At 39.5% G+C, this 20,055-nt stretch overlaps 1 protein-coding gene across 1 annotated transcript; it reads left to right on the forward strand.

The window, feature by feature from the left end:
• The first annotated feature begins 9,478 nt into the window (after window positions 1-9,478).
• LOC311080140 (uncharacterized protein) lies at window positions 9,479-14,929 on the forward strand. Its single transcript, XM_084109911.1, has 7 exons — window positions 9,479-13,032; window positions 13,133-13,197; window positions 13,311-13,492; window positions 13,601-13,713; window positions 13,795-13,859; window positions 13,958-14,136; window positions 14,316-14,929. Exons 1-7 carry the CDS (start codon window positions 9,655-9,657, stop codon window positions 14,405-14,407), a joined length of 4,074 nt encoding a protein of 1,357 aa, XP_083966037.1. The 5' UTR covers window positions 9,479-9,654; the 3' UTR covers window positions 14,408-14,929.
• The last annotated feature ends 5,126 nt before the right edge of the window (window positions 14,930-20,055 follow it).

A 20,055-nucleotide genomic window follows, 5' to 3' on the forward strand; every position in this document is an offset into this window, starting at 1 on the left:
CCTGAACCAGGTGTTTCAGATGGGAGATTCCAAGAGAGAATTGAGCAATTCTGGGCAATACATTTATAGGGCAAAAAAAAGTTACATGACATCTATTTTTTTATACTCATATGTTGTGTTTAAATGTGATCAATTCTGACAGCTATCAAGATGTGGAGAGCAGCATTGATGACGACAATTTTTATGTTAACAGGTAGGCCTAAGTTCATGTCTTTTCACATTAATGTTGAGTGTCATATTGTTCATCTCAATGTTTTTACTCATTCACTTCTGTTTATGTAATATATGCGCTTTACCTTACATTTGGTCTTTTTTTAAATAGCACATACCGTTGTCAGAGCTGAGCAAACAACTGATGTTACAGAAGCCACAGAATCAACGGATGACTTCACAACAGAATCAATTGTTCACATTACAAATGATTCTACGACCAACACAATTGATGAATTACCCACAGACATAACCATGGAATCCATTACAAGTAGCACTGCTGAATCTATAACCGGTTTAACAGGTAGGTTCACTTCATCACACACAATTGCATCAACTACCCAGAACAAATTTTACTGGAATTTATTTTATTTATTTTTTACAGATGAATCAACCAATGATGACATGACGAAAATGACAACAATGGAAGAATTTTCAACATCTTTGTTGGATAACCCTACCATAGACCTTGCAGATCATTCAACAGAGATACCACAATTTACAACAGAATTGACTGACAAATCACCAACAGATTTCACAGATGCATCAGCCACAGACATTACAGATGAGCCAGGAACAGCATTTACACTTGATTCATCAGAGGAGACTGAAATGTCAACTATTGGAGTTTCATTTACTGATGAAATAACTACTGATGAGACACTGGAACCTATAACATCATTCCCATCAGACATATCTACAAGTGTCACCGAAATATCAACACCATTTACAACAGATTCATCAGAGGAAGATTCAACGGAGGAAACTGAACCGGCAACTACTGGATTTACTGATGAATCAACTGCAACCACAAAACCCCAATCAACCACAAGAGTTACAGCTGGATTCACCTTAGAAGAAACAACTATAGACTTCACTGATGAGACACTGGAACCGATAACATCATTCCCATCAGACATATCTACAAGTGTCACCGAAATATCAACACCATTTACAACAGATTCATCAGAGGAAGATTCAACGGAGGAAACTGAACCGTCAACTATTGGATTTACTGATGAATCAACAGCAACCACAAAACCCCAATCAACCACAAGAGTTACAGCTGGATTCACCTTAGAAGAAACAACTATAGACTTCACTGATGAGACACTGGAACCGATAACATCATTCCCATCAGACATATCTACAAGTGTAACAGAGATATTAACACAATTTACAACAGATTCATCAGAGGAAGATTCAACAGAAGAAACTGAACCGTCAACTATTGGATTTACTGATGAATCAACAGCAACCACAAAACCTCAATCAACCACAAGAGTTACAGCTGGATTCACCTTAGAAGAAACAACTATAGACTTCACTGATGAGACACTGGAACCGATAACATCATTCCCATCAGACATATCTACAAGTGTAACAGAGATATTAACACAATTTACAACAGATTCATCAGAGGAAGATTCAACAGAGGAAACTGAACCGTCAACTATTGGATTTACTGATGAATCAACAGCAACCACAAAACCCCAATCAACCACAAGAGTTACAGCTGGATTCACCTTAGAAGAAACAACTATAGACTTCACTGGTGAAATAACTACTGATGAGACACTGGAACCGATAACATCATTCCCATCAGACATATCTACAAGTGTCACCGAAATATCAACACAATTTACAACAGATTCATCAGAGGAAGATTCAACGGAGGAAACTGAACCGTCAACTATTGAATTTACTGATGAATCAACAGCAACCACAAAACCCCAATCAACCACAAGAGTTACAGCTGGATTCACCTTCGAAGAAACAACTATAGACTTCACTGATGAGACACTGGAACCGATAACATCATTCCCATCAGACATATCTACAAGTGTCACCGAAATATTAACACCAATTACAACAGATTCATCAGAGGAAGATTCAACGGAGGAAACTGAACCGGCAACTACTGGATTTACTGATGAATCAACTGCAACCACAAAACCCCAATCAACCACAAGAGTTACAGCTGGATTCACCTTAGAAGAAACAACTATAGACTTCACTGATGAGACACTGGAACCGATAACATCATTCCCATCAGACATATCTACAAGTGTAACAGAGATATTAACACAATTTACAACAGATTCATCAGAGGAAGATTCAACAGAGGAAACTGAACCATCAACTAATGGATTTACTGATGAATCAACAGCAACCACAAAACCCCAATCAACCACAAGAGTTACAGCTGGATTCACCTTAGAAGAAACAACTATAGACTTCACTGATGAGACACTGGAACCGATAACATCATTCCCATCAGACATATCTACAAGTGTCACCGAAATATTAACACCAATTACAACAGATTCATCAGAGGAAGATTCAACAGAAGAAACTGAACCATCAACTATTGGATTTACTGATGAATCAACAGCAACCACAAAACCCCAATCAACCACAAGAGTTACAGCTGGATTCACCTTCGAAGAAACAACTATAGACTTCACTGATGAGACACTGGAACCGATAACATCATTCCCATCAGACATATCTACAAGTGTAACAGAGATATTAACACAATTTACAACAGATTCATCAGAGGAAGATTCAACAGAAGAAACTGAACCGTCAACTATTGGATTTACTGATGAATCAACAGCAACCACAAAACCCCAATCAACCACAAGAGTTACAGCTGGATTCACCTTAGAAGAAACAACTATAGACTTCACTGATGAGACACTGGAACCGATAACATCATTCCCATCAGACATATCTACAAGTGTCACCGAAATATTAACACCATTTACAACAGATTCATCAGAGGAAGATTCAACAGAAGAAACTGAACCGTCAACTATTGGATTTACTGATGAATCAACAGCAACCACAAAACCCCAATCAACCACAAGAGTTACAGCTGGATTCACCTTAGAAGAAACAACTATAGACTTCACTGATGAGACACTGGAACCGATAACATCATTCCCATCAGACATATCTACAAGTGTAACAGAGATATTAACACAATTTACAACAGATTCATCAGAGGAAGATTCAACAGAAGAAACTGAACCATCAACTATTGGATTTACTGATGAATCAACAGCAACCACAAAACCCCAATCAACCATAAGAGTTACAGCTGGATTCACCTTCGAAGAAACAACTATAGACTTCACTGATGAGACACTGGAACCGATAACATCATTCCCATCAGACATATCTACAAGTGTAACAGAGATATTAACACAATTTACAACAGATTCATCAGAGGAAGATTCAACAGAAGAAACTGAACCGTCAACTATTGGATTTACTGATGAATCAACAGCAACCACAAAACCTCAATCAACTACAAGAGTTACAGCTGGATTCACCTTCGAAGAAACAACTATAGACTTCACTGATGAGACACTGGAACCGATAACATCATTCCCATCAGACATATCTACAAGTGTCACCGAAATATTAACACCAATTACAACAGATTCATCAGAGGAAGATTCAACCGAGGAAACTGAACCGGCAACTATTGGATTTACTGATGAATCAACAGCAACCACAAAACCCCAATCAACCACAAGAGTTACAGCTGGATTCACCTTCGAAGAAACAACTATAGACTTCACTGATGAGACAATGGAACCGATAACATCATTCCCATCAGACATATCTACAAGTGTGACAGAGATATCAACACAATTTACAACAGATTCATCAGAGGAAGATTCAACAGAGGAAACTGAACCAGCAACTATTGTATTTACTGATGAATCAACTGCAACCACAAAACCCCAATCAACCACAAGAGTTACAGCTGGATTCACCTTAGAAGAAACAACTATAGACTTCACTGATGAGACACTGGAACCGATAACATCATTCCCATCAGACATATCTACAGGTGTAACAGAGATATCAACACAATTTACAACAGATTCATCAGAGGAAGATTCAACAGAGGAAACTGAACCAGCAACTATTGTATTTACTGATGAATCAACTGCAACCACAAAACCCCAATCAACCACAAGAGTTACAGCTGGATTCACCTTAGAAGAAACAACTATAGACTTCACTGATGAGACAATGGAACCGATAACATCATTCCCATCAGACATATCTACAAGTGTAACAGAGATATCAACACAATTTACAACAGATTCATCAGAGGAAGATTCAACAGAGGAAACTGAACCGTCAACTATTGGATTTACTGATGAATCAACTGCAACCACAAAACCCCAATCAACCACAAGAGTTACAGCTGGATTCACCTTTGAAGAAACAACTATAGACTTCACTGATGAGACAATGGAACCGATAACATCATTCCCATCAGACATATCTACAAGTGTAACAGAGATATCAACACAATTTACAACAGATTCATCAGAGGAAGATTCAACAGAGGAAACTGAACCAGCAACTATTGTATTTACTGATGAATCAACTGCAACCACAAAACCCCAATCAACCACAAGAGTTACAGCTGGATTCACCTTTGAAGAAACAACTATAGACTTCACTGATGAGACACTGGAACCGATAACATCATTCCCATCAGACATATCTACAAGTGTAACAGAGATATCAACACAATTTACAACAGATTCATCAGAGGAAGATTCAACAGAGGAAACTGAACCAGCAACTATTGTATTTACTGATGAATCAACCGCAACCACAAAACCCCAATCAACCACAAGAGTTACAGCTGGATTCACCTTAGAAGAAACAACTATAGACTTCACTGGTGAAATAACTACTGATGAGACACTGGAACCGATAACATCATTCCCATCAGACATATCTACAAGTGGCACCGAAATATCAACACGATTTACAACAGATTCATCAGAGGAAGATTCAACAGAGGAAACTGAACCGGCAACTATTGTATTTACTGATGAATCAACTGCAACCACAAAACCCCAATCAACCACAAGAGTTACAGCTGGATTCACCTTAGAAGAAACAACTATAGACTTCACTGATGAGACACTGGAACCGATAACATCATTCCCATCAGACATATCTACAAGTGTAACAGAGACATCAACACCATTTACAACAGATACATCAGAGGAAGATTCAACAGAGGAAACTGAACCAGCAACTATTGTATTTACTGATGAATCAACTGCAACCACAAAACCCCAATCAACCACAAGAGTTACAGCTGGATTCACCTTCGAAGAAACAACTATAGACTTCACTGATGAGACACTGGAACCGATAACATCATTCCCATCAGACATATCTACAAGTGTCACCGAAATATCAACACGATTTACAACAGATTCATCAGAGGAAGATTCCACAGAGGAAACTGAACCAGCAACTATTGTATTTACTGATGAATCAACTGCAACCACAAAACCTCAATCAACCACAAGAGTTACAGCTGGATTCACCTTAGAAGAAACAACTATAGACTTCACTGATGAGACACTGGAGCCGATAACAGCATTGACATCAGACATATCTACAAGTGTAACAGAGACATCAACAGCATTTACAACAGATTCATCAGAGGAAGATTCAACAGAGGAAACTGAACCATCAACTATTAGAGTAACTGATGAATCAACTGCAACCACAAAACCCCAATCAACTACAAGAGTTACAGCTGGATTCACCTTAGAAGAAACAACTATAGACTTCACTGATGAGACACTGGAACCGATAACATCATTCCCATCAGACATATCTACAAGTGTCACTGAAATATCAACACCATTTACAACAGAGGAACATTCAGAGGAAACTGAACTACTAACTACAAAAGTTACAGATCAATCAATTACCACAACACTACAGTCAACCACAGGAATTACTACTGGATCCACCATAAAAGAAACAACTATAGATTTCCCTGCCTTAATATCAACAACTGAAAATGCACTGGAATCCACTACACCATTCACATCAGGAATATCTAAAAGAGTCACTAAAGAATCAACAACATCATTTACGTCAGAATTGTCTACAAGTGTTACTGAAACATCAACAGCATTTACAACTAAGGAAGATTCAACTGCAGAGACTGAAATGCCAACTATAGGAATTACTATTCAATCAACTACACTCATGACACCAGACTCAACTACAGAAGCCAAATCATTAACTAAGATTCCTGATTTATCAACTACAACAGGAGTGATTTCAACAGAATTTACAACTATAGGAATTGCTGATAAGTCAGCTTCATCCATCACAACAGAAATGAAATCCACATCAGCAGAATCAACCACTCATGCCATAGCCGAGCCCACAGCTATAGATACATCAACCAAGGCTATTACAGCAAAATCAACCATAGCAATAACAGAACGGCTAACAACCACATTCACAACAGAGTCCTCTACAGGAATTAGCGAAGGAAAAGAAACCTCAGTGACCACAACACAACCTGAAGTAACCACATCCAGGACTACAGCAAATAAAGAAGGATCGATGACATCACTAGATACTACCATTGAGAGCTCACCTACCAGTGTGACCACTGTTCCGCATGAAAGTCCCCTCGTTTGTAAGTTAGACAAACCCACATTTTTGTATTTTGTGTGATGCATGACAATGCAAAATGTGTGCTAGGGTCATTGATATTTTTCCAGGTGAAAAATTAGTTTGTAAATTATTTATTTGGCATTCTACTGGAGAGAATGGACAGTCGTCCGTTAAAGTCATTAAATTAGGTTTTCATTATTAAAAAAAAACATGCTTCTTTGTGTTTCATTCAGGTGACTTGAATTTAGTTTTAAAAGAGAAGTTATGTATTTGCTGTGATTTAGACTAATATCCATTTATTCATCCTTTGAAATCAGCACCACAATCTACAACACAACCACTAACAACTGCAGTGGAACTCACTACAACTGCAACAAAGCCTACACCACTTACAACTACGGTCCTTGTCAGATTTACCAGTGATGAAGCGTTTGATCTTGCACTGCTGAACTCAACTTCCCCTCAGTTTACAAATCGAAAACAAAGAGTCAAACATGAAGTATGCTGTGTAGAAACCTTTCAAATACCTTTTTATTTAATATGTTGTTTAGTACAGACAATAGTACACAGAATAGAAAGAACTGCAAAAAAATACTAAAAATACTAAAATTTTGACATAATTGTTACAGTAAATACAACAACATTTTCATCAACACCATAACTTTTTATGTACTGGATTTTTTCTATGTTTTAAACTTTATAACTTAATGTTTAACCTGCCTTTGTTACTTTCCTACAGTTTGAGCCAATCTTTAAAAAAGCATTTACCTCCTTCCTCGGACTGACAGTTATTCGGTTCCGGTGAGTATTTCTTCATTTCTTGTTTTGTGTAATCTCTGGAATACCTAGTCATTTCTATCTCTATGCAAATATCAGTGCTTGTTTAATAAATGGTGTTTTTGATCACTGCACCTGCTATGCTTTAATACTTCTCCAAAAAATATACATAAAACAAGCAACATAACATATTTTCTCAAATGCAATGTATCTAATTACATTAACTAAAGGCTAATTTTGAAACTTGCACACTATTCGACACAACCTTTAACAAAAAACTTTTGCTCTCTTTTTATGTGTAGTTCTGGATCAGTAATCACAGACATGAATTTGGAATTCATAATGGACATGGTCCCTGAGGATAATAATATCACACAAGTTATCATGATTGCAATAACTACATTTAATATAACCAGTGTGGATGGTAAGTAAATCAGCTGATATAGCAAAAAAAAGTAAATTATCATTGAATTGAATTTTTATGGAGACTATATTTGAGACTAATATCACTTCTCAATTGTTTTTTGTCAACTATAATTCAATCTACAATACAAACAATTATTCATTTTACAATAAACAACATCAGTCAGGCCGACAAATGATGCTACAACTTCAACCAATCCTTCTATAACAACCATTACACCCACAACAACCGAACCAACAACAAGCCAGCCTACAGTTACAACACCACCCCAGGATACAAAAAACATCCAGACTACAACCCTCACAACAACTATATTTCAACCTGTAACAACTGTGATCCAGTCATTAACAACTTCACAACAAACTGAAATTCAACCTACAACTGAGACTCTATCAACAATGACTACATCACACCAAGCAACAGCTACAACCCAGCCTATGTTCTCAACATCTGCCCAACCTACAGTCCAGACCGTAACCATTTTACAAACTACACAACCGGAAATCCAACCTATAACCGGAGCCCAGTCAACAACAACTACATCACAGCTTGCAACCACTACAACCGAGCCTAGATTCTCAACAACTGCCCAGCCTACAAATACAGTCCAGACAGCAACTATTTCACAAGCAGCACAAACTGAAATCCAACCTATAACCGGGACCCAGTCAAAAATAACTACATCACAACCAGCAACAGCTACAACCCAGGCTACATTCTCAACATCTGCCCAACCTACAGTCCAGACCGTAACCATCTTACAAACTACACAACCGGAAATCCAACCTATAACCGGGGCCCAGTCAACAACAACTACATCACAGCTTGCAACAGCTACAACCGAGCCTAGATTCTCAACAACTGCCCAGCCTACAAATACAGTCCAGACAGCAACTATTTCACAAGCAGCACAAACTGAAATCCAACCTATAACCGGGACCCAGTCAAAAATGACTACATCACAACCAGCAACAGCTACAACCCAGGCTACATTCTCAACATCTGCCCAGCCTACAGTCCAGACCGTAACCATCTTACAAACTACACAACCGGAAATCCACCCTATAACAGGGGCACAGTCAACTACATCACAGCTTGCAACAGCTACAACCGAGCCTAGATTCTCAACAACTGCACAGCCTACAAATACAGTCCAGACAGCAACTATTTCACAAGCAGCACAAACTGAAATCCAACCTATAACCGGGACCCAGTCAAAAATGACTACATCACAACCAGCAACAGCTACAACCCAGGCTACATTCTCAACATCTGCCCAGCCTACAGTCCAGACCGTAACCATCTTACAAACTACACAACCGGAAATCCAACCTATAACAGGGGCACAGTCAACTACATCACAGCTCGCAACAGCTACAACCGAGCCTAGATTCTCAACAACTGCACAGCCTACAAATACAGTGCAGACAGCAACTATTTCACAAGCAGCACAAACTGAAATCCAACCTATAACCGGGACCCAGTCAAAAATAACTACATCACAACCAGCAACAGCTACAACCCAGGCTACATTCTCAACATCTGCCCAACCTACAGTCCAGACCGTAACCATCTTACAAACTACACAACCGGAAATCCAACCTATAACCGGGGCCCAGTCAACAACAACTACATCACAGCTTGCAACAGCTACAACCGAGCCTAGATTCTCAACAACTGCCCAGCCTACAAATACAGTCCAGACAGCAACTATTTCACAAGCAGCACAAACTGAAATCCAACCTATAACCGGGACCCAGTCAAAAATGACTACATCACAACCAGCAACAGCTACAACCCAGGCTACATTCTCAACATCTGCCCAGCCTACAGTCCAGACCGTAACCATCTTACAAACTACACAACCGGAAATCCAACCTATAACAGGGGCACAGTCAACTACATCACAGCTCGCAACAGCTACAACCGAGCCTAGATTCTCAACAACTGCCCAGCCTACAAATACAGTCCAGACAGCAACTATTTCACAAGCAGCACAAACTGAAATCCAACCTATAACCGGGACCCAGTCAAAAATGACTACATCACAACCAGCAACAGCTACAACCCAGGCTACATTCTCAACATCTGCCCAACCTACAGTCCAGACCGTAACCATCTTACAAACTACACAACCGGAAATCCAACCTATAACAGGGGCACAGTCAACTACATCACAGCTCGCAACAGCTACAACCGAGCCTAGATTCTCAACAACTGCCCAGCCTACAAATACAGTCCAGACAGCAACTATTTCACAAGCAGCACAAACTGAAATCCAACCTATAACCGGGACCCAGTCAAAAATGACTACATCACAACCAGCAACAGCTACAACCCAGGCTACATTCTCAACATCTGCCCAGCCTACAGTCCAGACCGTAACCATCTTACAAACTACACAACCGGAAATCCAACCTATAACAGGGGCACAGTCAACTACATCACAGCTCGCAACAGCTACAACCGAGCCTAGATTCTCAACAACTGCCCAGCCTACAAATACAGTCCAGACAGCAACTATTTCACAAGCAGCACAAACTGAAATCCAACCTATAACCGGGACCCAGTCAAAAATGACTACATCACAACCAGCAACAGCTACAACCCAGGCTACATTCTCAACATCTGCCCAACCTACAGTCCAGACCGTAACCATCTTACAAACTACACAACCGGAAATCCAACCTATAACAGGGGCACAGTCAACTACATCACAGCTCGCAACAGCTACAACCGAGCCTAGATTCTCAACAACTGCCCAGCCTACAAATACAGTCCAGACAGCAACTATTTCACAAGCAGCACAAACTGAAATCCAACCTATAACCGGGACCCAGTCAAAAATGACTACATCACAACCAGCAACAGCTACAACCCAGGCTACATTCTCAACATCTGCCCAGCCTACAGTCCAGACCGTAACCATCTTACAAACTACACAACCGGAAATCCAACCTATAACAGGGGCACAGTCAACTACATCACAGCTTGCAACAGCTACAACCGAGCCTAGATTCTCAACAACTGCACAGCCTACAAATACAGTCCAGACAGCAACTATTTCACAAGCAGCACAAACTGAAATCCAACCTATAACCGGGACCCAGTCAAAAATGACTACATCACAACCAGCAACAGCTACGACCCAGGCTACATTCTCAACATCTGCCCAGCCTACAGTCCAGACCGTAACCATCTTACAAACTACACAACCGGAAATCCAACCTATAACAGGGGCACAGTCAACTACATCACAGCTTGCAACAGCTACAACCGAGCCTAGATTCTCAACAACTGCCCAGCCTACAAATACAGTCCAGACAGCAACTATTTCACAAGCAGCACAAACTAAAATCCAACCTATAACTGAGGTCCAGTCAACAATTACATCAAAGCTTACTACAGCTACAACCCAGGCTACATTCTCAACAACTGCCCAGCCAACAAACACAGCCCATTCTGTGACTACTTTACAACCTACACAAACTGCAATCAAACCAATAACTATAGATATATCCCAGACCACAGCAGAGTCTAAAACATCAATCCAGCTGACAAATTTAACCCAACCTCTGAGTACAACTCAAGCTACAAATATACCTACAAACATATCTGCAACCCTGACCAATACTACAACCCAAGCAATATCAACTTCAATCCAGTCAACAATGACATCAAACCCTGCAACAACTACAAGTAAACAGCCAACAATTCCAACCCAACAGACAACATTAACCCCTTTAAAACTTACGACTACTGCCCAACAAACAAATGTATCCCAACCTACCAGTACAATTCAAGCTACAGACAAATCTACCGACAAATCTACAACTTCAAGCCAACCTATAACTCATTCAATCCAACCCACAACAATTACAACCCAGTCTCCAGTTGAAACTACTTTTCAGCCTAAAAATACAGCCCCAACCACAGCTACATCCCAACAACTATATCCCATATCTACAACAACTAAATTCCAGTCTATATTTACAAGCCAGCAAATAACTAAAAAACTAATTTCAATCGATACAACCCAGTTGACATCTGCTGCAACCCAAACTACAATAAATGCTTCATCTTCATCCCCTGATACAACTCTGGACCAGCCTATGATTCCACCTACAACACAGCCTATAGCTACGTCCGTACCTAGAGCTACTACAATCCAACCAACAATTTTAGCCTTTACCTCACCTAAAATGACTGCAACTCAGCCTACACTTCAAACTACAAGACAGACTATCGCTTCTTCCCAGCCAAATATAATTATTTCACCACCCATAACAACTACAAACCAGGTAATAACTACACTGGCAACAACTGCAACCCAGTCTACATCTTCAAATATAACCCCATCTAAAACACCAACCCAACTCACCATAGCTACAATCCAGCCAACAGTAAATACATTGAAACCTACAACTAAAACACAGATTATAACTACATCTACAACCGAACATACAACAACTACAGAGCACTCTATATCTTCAAGTACTACCCCATCTAATGCAACAAACCAACTCACCAACACAACAACCAAGCCTTTGCTTAAAACAACAGCACCGCTCACAACTACAGTCACAGTCAGACTGACCAACAATCAAACAACGACGACAACACCACCAACAGCCACAACCACAACACCACCTCCACCACCACCACTACCAACAACAACAACAACAGCCACAACCGCAACCACAACCACAACACCACAAACAACAAGAACAACCATAACACCAACAACAACAACAACACCAACAACACCAACAACAGCCACAACAGCCACAACCACAACACCACAAACAACAAGAACAACCATAACACCACCACCAACAACAACAACAACAACAACAACACCAACACCACCAACAACAAAAACAACCACAACACCAACAACAACCACCACAACACCAACACCACCAACAACAAGAACAACCACAACACCACCAACAACAACCACAACAAAAATAACACCAACAACCACCACCACCACAACAACAACAACCACCACAACAGCAGTTCCAACACGCCCTCCACCAGTTGTAACCATAGAGATGATAATTTTTGTAGTTTTCACTTCAGATCTAGGAAATACGGCAAGCGAGGCATTTAAGAACCTAGCACAACAAGTTGAAACTGAGGTGAGCTTTAAGCAACCAAAATGTAATTAAAATGTAATACATAAATTATTTTATTATGACACAATATTTAATAACATTGCCAAATCTGACTCTTCCACAGTGTAACAAAGTATATAAACTAAAGTATGGACCTCTTTTCATCAGAGTTGTTGTGATTGCTTTCAAGTGGGTTTCTTTTTTTTTTTTTTTACTGAACATATAAAAGACAAAAAATATAAAATACAAAATCCTAATGTCTTCCACACTGCCAGATGTAAACTGTATGTGTTTCCTTTCAGATCTGTTAGCAAAACCCGGGCAGAACAAAATGTCCAGGCAGAGCTTGAATTAGTGTTTGACCAAACCTCCAATGAACCCATCCCCAGCAACAGTGAAATAGTGCAGACGCTAAAAGAAGCAGCTACAAATCCAAACTCAGGCTTTAACCTTAATATTGATGTGAACTCTATTGCTGTTATCAGTAAGTTATTAGTAAATTACAGTTGACATGAAATTTGAGTTCTTCGATGTTAACATCTCTTGAAAAATCCACCTGATACACAGTTTTCTACTTTTTAATCCTTTGTAGAATCACTGCAGATAATTCCAGTGACCATCCTGACTAATGGAACCTTTGTGGATGCTCTTTCAAGTAAAAGTTCAACTGAATTTAAGAATAGGGCTACGATGATAAAAACAGGGGTAAGTGTGAAGTGTGAAGACTTTTGGGTAACATGCTATGAAAATAAAACTAATTTTCTTGAAACGACCCTTGTTTTGCAGCTTGAACCGTTTTTCTTTGCTGATTACCCTGCATCATTCAGCATCATAACCGTAAACAACTTCAGGTATGCATATGTGTGTATGCTTGCGTGTTCTTGAATACAACTTTTGACATATAGCATTCAGTTTTAATTAATGAATTTTGATTTGAAACTCTCTCTAGTGATGCCAGTGTAAAAACAAGGAGTGTAGCCTCGATCCGAAACTCCATGGATCTTACATTTGCAGCGAACACCGCTCTCCCCAACAGCAACCAGATAGTGAACACTATTGTTCGAGCAGCCAGAAACAACTCGTTACCCTTCCAGATCTTCACAAATGAAATTGTGATAAATGGCACAGGTAAGCGTTGCACTTTAATTTTGTACTATAGGAAAATACTGTCTGCTTATATTAGTGTTTATACTTTGATTAATACCGTCATGTAAATAAAGATGTGCTTTAGATAAATTCCACATTGACCGTGAATGACAAATATTTATAAATGTTGTTTGTTCTGCTCTTCTTTCTTTGTAATGCAGTATTTTCATCAGCTGAAGTCAGCAGCAAGATCAGTGTGTTGACCGCTGTAGTTCTAGTTGCTGTGTCACTTCTGGTTCCGTGGTTTGATTGACCATAATCCCACAATAACTGGTTCAGACAGGTCTGAATGTTGCTCAAATGAAGGATGCCTACGGAAACTAGACATTGAAACGACAATACATTGAATTTCAGCTTCTATTCCTTCAGAACAGGCTGAACCATGCCTAGTCATAGTACTTTCTGTCATTTGTTATCTATTATGAAAATTAACAATTATATTTTATGATTAGTTTAATCTGTAAATCAAAGGGCATTTAACTCTAAATTCATCAATGTATTGCATGTTTGCACTGGATGCGCAATTGGGTAATTGGGGAACTTAATGAAGTATTTTCTAGCTACATGTCAACCTCATTCTCTACTGAATACCATTGTAAAATATATATATATATATATATAAAAAAATGTAATGTATAACTATCTCTGTAATATTTTAAAAAAGCATATATTTTTTCAAGGTTTCAGATAAACTCTGATAAAACTATTGGAATTCATTAGAGTTGTTAATGTATTTATTTATTTATTTATCAATAAAAAGCTATCAGTACAATTAGTAACCAAATGCCATGTTCTCAGTATTTCCCTTTTTAGATTTTTATTTTATTTTTTATATTCCAGCTGCCATATCCATCATCAGATTCATCAGCTCCCTCCTCCCACATCCCAGTTTCTGCTTAGTTCTTTGATTTATTGGCTTTTTGAGAAATGTAAAAATCAAACTTCAGATTTTCATAAATCCAAATGCATTGAATCCGACTGCAGTGTTTATAAATGTACCTCAAAACTCTGCAATTGCATGTAGATCACAAGTATTGTGAACAGAAGTTGTGTGTACAAAGACTTGCATTTCGTGAATGAGACTCTTCTGTGAAAATGAGTCACTTACTCAGAAAGATAGGCTAGATGGAAGAAAATATGTGTCTATGTTTTTGTCCATCCAAAATGATAAGATAGGTATTTTCTACAAACCAGTTCTTCACATCAGTGCATCATTTGGCTATATGCGTGTGCTGTCAGACAGACTAGCGTGAAGTCGCTGCTCATCTTGCGTGAGAACTGAACTGAGTGCTGTTTGCATGTCAACAGTCATTGATGTCTTAAGTGAACGTAAATAATTAATCCAAATTTATCTGCTGTCATTATTAATGTTAATCAAACAACAAAAAAGAGAAAATCTATCACTGCTCTTGACTGAATCACTTTTGTAACTTTAATAAGAATTAATGTAGATTTCATTCACACAGTGAAGGCTATGTAGTTTTATTAATACATTTGATTATTTATACAATTTATGTAGTATTTCTTATTTCTAGTTCTTGAAGTTTTTAAGGTAGGTCTATTTAATTTGTGTCTTTGTTCTATTGTAGTTTGTTTTCCTATATGCTTGTAATTAGTTTCTTTGTTATTTCTTTATCACTGTTTGCTTGTCTTCGGTAAGCTTAAAGTCCACATGAAATCAAAATTGACTATACTTACTTTGTTTGCCTAAATTGATCGTTTTGTGGTGAACAATTCATCCATGCAAGTCAATCCACACAAAAAAATTTTTTGGCTTCGTAATCTTTAATCAAAATCTGAAAATGCCCCTCCCCTCTGCATTGGAGGACCTTCCCTGATGACGTAGGTCTGAGGACTTGGGTTGGGAAACGCTTAACCACTCCCCTCAAACCGTTAGTCTGCTATGAGCAGAGATGGAGAGGAGGAGCGCTAGAGTAAAACCCTGCCCTCTGTTCAATATTCCGTTTCACTGGGAAACACGTCACAACACTGGAGAAAAGTCGTTTGCAACTTCCGGTTCACGGGGACTTTAAGAGCTTAAGTTTTTTTACGTAAGCGATTTTAAGTTTTTTGTGATATTGAACATGGTGACAATATTCAATGGTATAACATTTTTTGATATCATAAAAACCTTACTTAAAACAAAAATAACTATACTGTGATATAGCCTATATTGTTAATGTGAAATAGAACTATCATGATATAAGATCTTCGCCCACCCCAAGCTGTTACTTTAACGCACGGATCCACATACTGATACACATTCTATTTTCTCCTTACTGTTTAACTTAAAGGGGTCATATAATGCCATTTTTGTACAAGCTAATATGATTCGTTAGGGTCTAAATTAAAAGTTTGTAATACACTTTAATTAAGAAATCTCATTAGTATTGTAAGAAAACACTCATTTTACCTGGTCAAAAACAGCTCTGTTTTCAGCACGCCGTTTAAGTGCATGTGTCTTTAAATGATGATGAACTTTGCTCACCCCGCCCCTCTGTTCTGTTGGCGTTTTGCCACAACACCCATGGAGTGTTGCCTTGACAACAGTTGAGGGTATATTTTGAAGAATGGCAGCGGGAGTCTCTGAGGACACTGTGCAACCGTATCAATTTGAGTCGGAAAACAGGACGTTTCTGAATGGTTGGTTAACGTAATGTCACTTTGATCTATCTTTGTGTGTACTGGCAGGGTAGAGTAGTGAGATACGAACGCTATGTGTTTACTGATGTATACGTTAGTTCATTGACAGATTGATGTTACAGCTAACGGTCAACATGATGCTGTGTTCCTTATTGCACCCAAGAACAGAACACCACAATCGCTTAGACTCCATTCTGCTCATAGACAGAGTCCGCGCGGACTATGATTGACAGCTCGCTCACGAGCGAGGCTCGCTCAACTTCCTCCACAGAAAGGAAGTCTGTGTTGAAACGCTGCTGTCAATCAACAATTGTGGGAGGGGCGTCCGACCGTGTGACGTCACACGGTCGAACGGCTTGATTTGAGACAGGGGAAAACATATAAGAAGATAAAAAAAAAACACTGGATGGATTTTTATCATTTTATGATGGTTGTGTACAGGCACTGCCAACACACACTTCAGTACAATCAACTTGTAAAAGTGCATGTACCATTATATGACCCCTTTAAAGGAGAAGTTCACTTTTAAAATGAAAATTCTGTCATCATATAATCACCCTCATGTTGTTTCAAACCTGTATGAATTTCTTTCTTCTGCTGAACAGAAAGGAAGATATTTAGAAGAATATCAGTAACCAGGCAGTTTTTGGGTCCCATTGACTTCCATAGTAGGAAAAAAATATACTATGGAAGTCAATGGGACCCAAAAACTGTCTGGTTACTGACATTCTTCTAAATATCTTCCTTTCTGTTCAGCAGAAGAAAGAAATTCATACAGGTTTGAAACAACATGAGGGTGATTATATGATGACAGAATTTTCATTTTAAAAGTGAACTTCTCCTTTAAGATAACCAATAAAGGTTCAACGGATCATAGTTGATCCGTGGTTCGGCATGCATGTGATTCGCGGATGAATTGCAAGTTTAACCACTAGCCTATAGAGTGAAAGTTTACAATTTGCACATGTTTTTTATCTTGCCAGTTTACACATTCAATAGATTTTAAAGCATTCCAGCGCTATAAGAGTCAAAAGAGTATTTAATTCGGTACTTGCATGCTGTTATCTGTACTCACATCCGCGCACACCCAAAGTGCATGCACACACACACACACACACACACACACACACAGAAAGACACGTTTCAGATAGTGCGCAAACTCCGAATTGATGCCTCTTTCACTTCTCCTTGCACTTGGATGGACACACATACAAAATTATGTTAAAATACCCATCTCAACAAGTATTCTTGTATGCACAGTGTAACACTGTCAGAGTTTTAAGTCTGCCCAGGATGGATAGAAAAGACAGCGCACACAGACGGTAGTTCCACGAGTCTTTATATAATTCCTCTCAGTTAAATGCACTCTTCTCATACATGTCATAGAGCGAATATTAACAGGGGAAAAACACTCTGAATACACACTACAAATAAGAGTAGAAAGTAAACACAGTAAATGAAAGGAGCAGTCGGTAGAGCGGTCATCTCTCTCCTCTCACGAGCAATACTCTTCTCTCACTGCGCACGCGCTCACTTGAACAGCGCGCATACAATAACGTGTCATCTTAAAGGCATATACAACATTCATGTCATGAACACTATAACATTAGGTGGCCGTTACAGATCCCCCCCCGGAAGGTAAAAGCTGCCCTCAGCCGTGCACAACTGAGTACAGCATCACTTTAAACAACCTCATACATGAAAAGTTGTCAAAATAACAGAACCATACTGGAGAATGTATTATTAAGGTACACACTGGCATACATGACAGTACAAATGGACCAAAATACATTGTCTGCAGCAGCATTTTTCAAACAAATGAAAACAGCGTGCAACCAAACAGAAACATAATATAGGACATCCTTTTTTACACTTTTACACTTTTTTTCTTTGTGTGTACAACATTGTAACAAGCATGTCAAAAGACTAAGTATTAATACTAATTCTCAATTTTCCTCTTTCCTCAAATTTAAACCGTCTGCCTTTCACAGTGACAAACCAAGCAAATGAACACACATTGACGTAATCTAAACACTATTTAAGGTCCAGTCTGTCTGTGTGGTACACATTCGTCCACCTATTACTCGACCAGTCTGAGGTGATTCTTGGTGCGCGTCGAGGTCTCAAGTCATAATGGTGTCTGTCAGGAACATTATCACTAACAGTCAAGTCATCGTTTCGAGACCCAACGTCAACCTGTAGGTCAGGCAACTCATCAACACTGTCCACATTTCCTGACACATCATGAGCACTGGACGTCACAGGGAGACTATAGTCAACGTTGATTCCCAAATCCGTTAGGTTTACGGCGGTAGCACCGGCAGTATCCTCTGTTTCCTCCGGCACTTCAAGCAAAGAACTGTCAGCTGATGTTTCTACAACAGAAACCCCTGTGGGCTCAGTCTCTGACTCAAGCGGTTCCCAGGTACGAAAAGGAAGCAGATTTACGACATGAAATACACCTGCGTCCGCCCCTGTACTCGCGTCTATGAGTCTGTAGTTCACTTCCGACAGTTTTTGTGCAATTCGGTAAGGGCCAGCATATAGAGGTGCTAGCTTAGCCGTGAAGTTCGCCAGTGCATCCGAACGGGGATAAGTCTTAATTCTGACCAACTCATTTACAGAGTAAGACACAGCCCGACGTCTCTTGTCGTAGTACTTCTTTCTTTTGTCATGGTTCTCATCCAAAACGGACCTAGCATGATCATGTGCTTCTCTGATCGATGACTCCAAGCTTTCCGGGTATGGGATACCAGGTTCATCCCCACCATCACTATTCGGCTGAGTGATGAGGTCAAGAGGGGTATTCAATTCTCGTCCATACAGCAACATGGATGGGCTTTGGCCTGTGCTTTCATGTGGAGCAGTCCTCAAAGCAAAACAAATTTGGGGCAGGTAACAATCCCAAGCAGTGTGCTTGTTACCGACGTAAGCACGGATGGCAGTTTTCAACGTCCGATTCACCCTCTCCGTTGCATTCGTCTGGGGGTGATACGCAGTTGTAAGTCTGTGTTCCGACCCCAGTGTGGTGAGAACATGCCTGAATAGTTCACTCACAAATGGTGACCCTCTGTCCGAGATCAGGTAATTAGGCACCCCATGTCGTGCGAACACCTCGCTAAGCAACTTGCTGGCAGCAACTTGAGCAGTCGCTTCTCGTACTGCACTAACCTCCACCCACTTCGAAAAATAGTCCACAAAGACCAGAATGTAAGCATTACCGCAGGGTGTGCGCGGCAAAGGACCCACAAAGTCCAC

The sequence above is a fragment of the Abramis brama genome (genome assembly GCF_963993115.1).
Source record: "Abramis brama genome assembly, chromosome: 3".
In the NCBI taxonomy this organism is placed as follows: Eukaryota; Metazoa; Chordata; class Actinopteri; order Cypriniformes; family Leuciscidae; genus Abramis; species Abramis brama.

Coding starts and splice junctions, on each gene's coding strand:
- LOC311080140 (XM_084109911.1), top strand. CDS start 9,655: ATGACTACATCACAACCAGCAACAGCTACAACCCAGGCTACATTCTCA. Junction 13,493..13,600: donor GAACTCTATTGCTGTTATCA/GTAAGTTATTAG, acceptor AATCCTTTGTAG/AATCACTGCAGATAATTCCA. Junction 13,860..13,957: donor ATAACCGTAAACAACTTCAG/GTATGCATATGT, acceptor AACTCTCTCTAG/TGATGCCAGTGTAAAAACAA.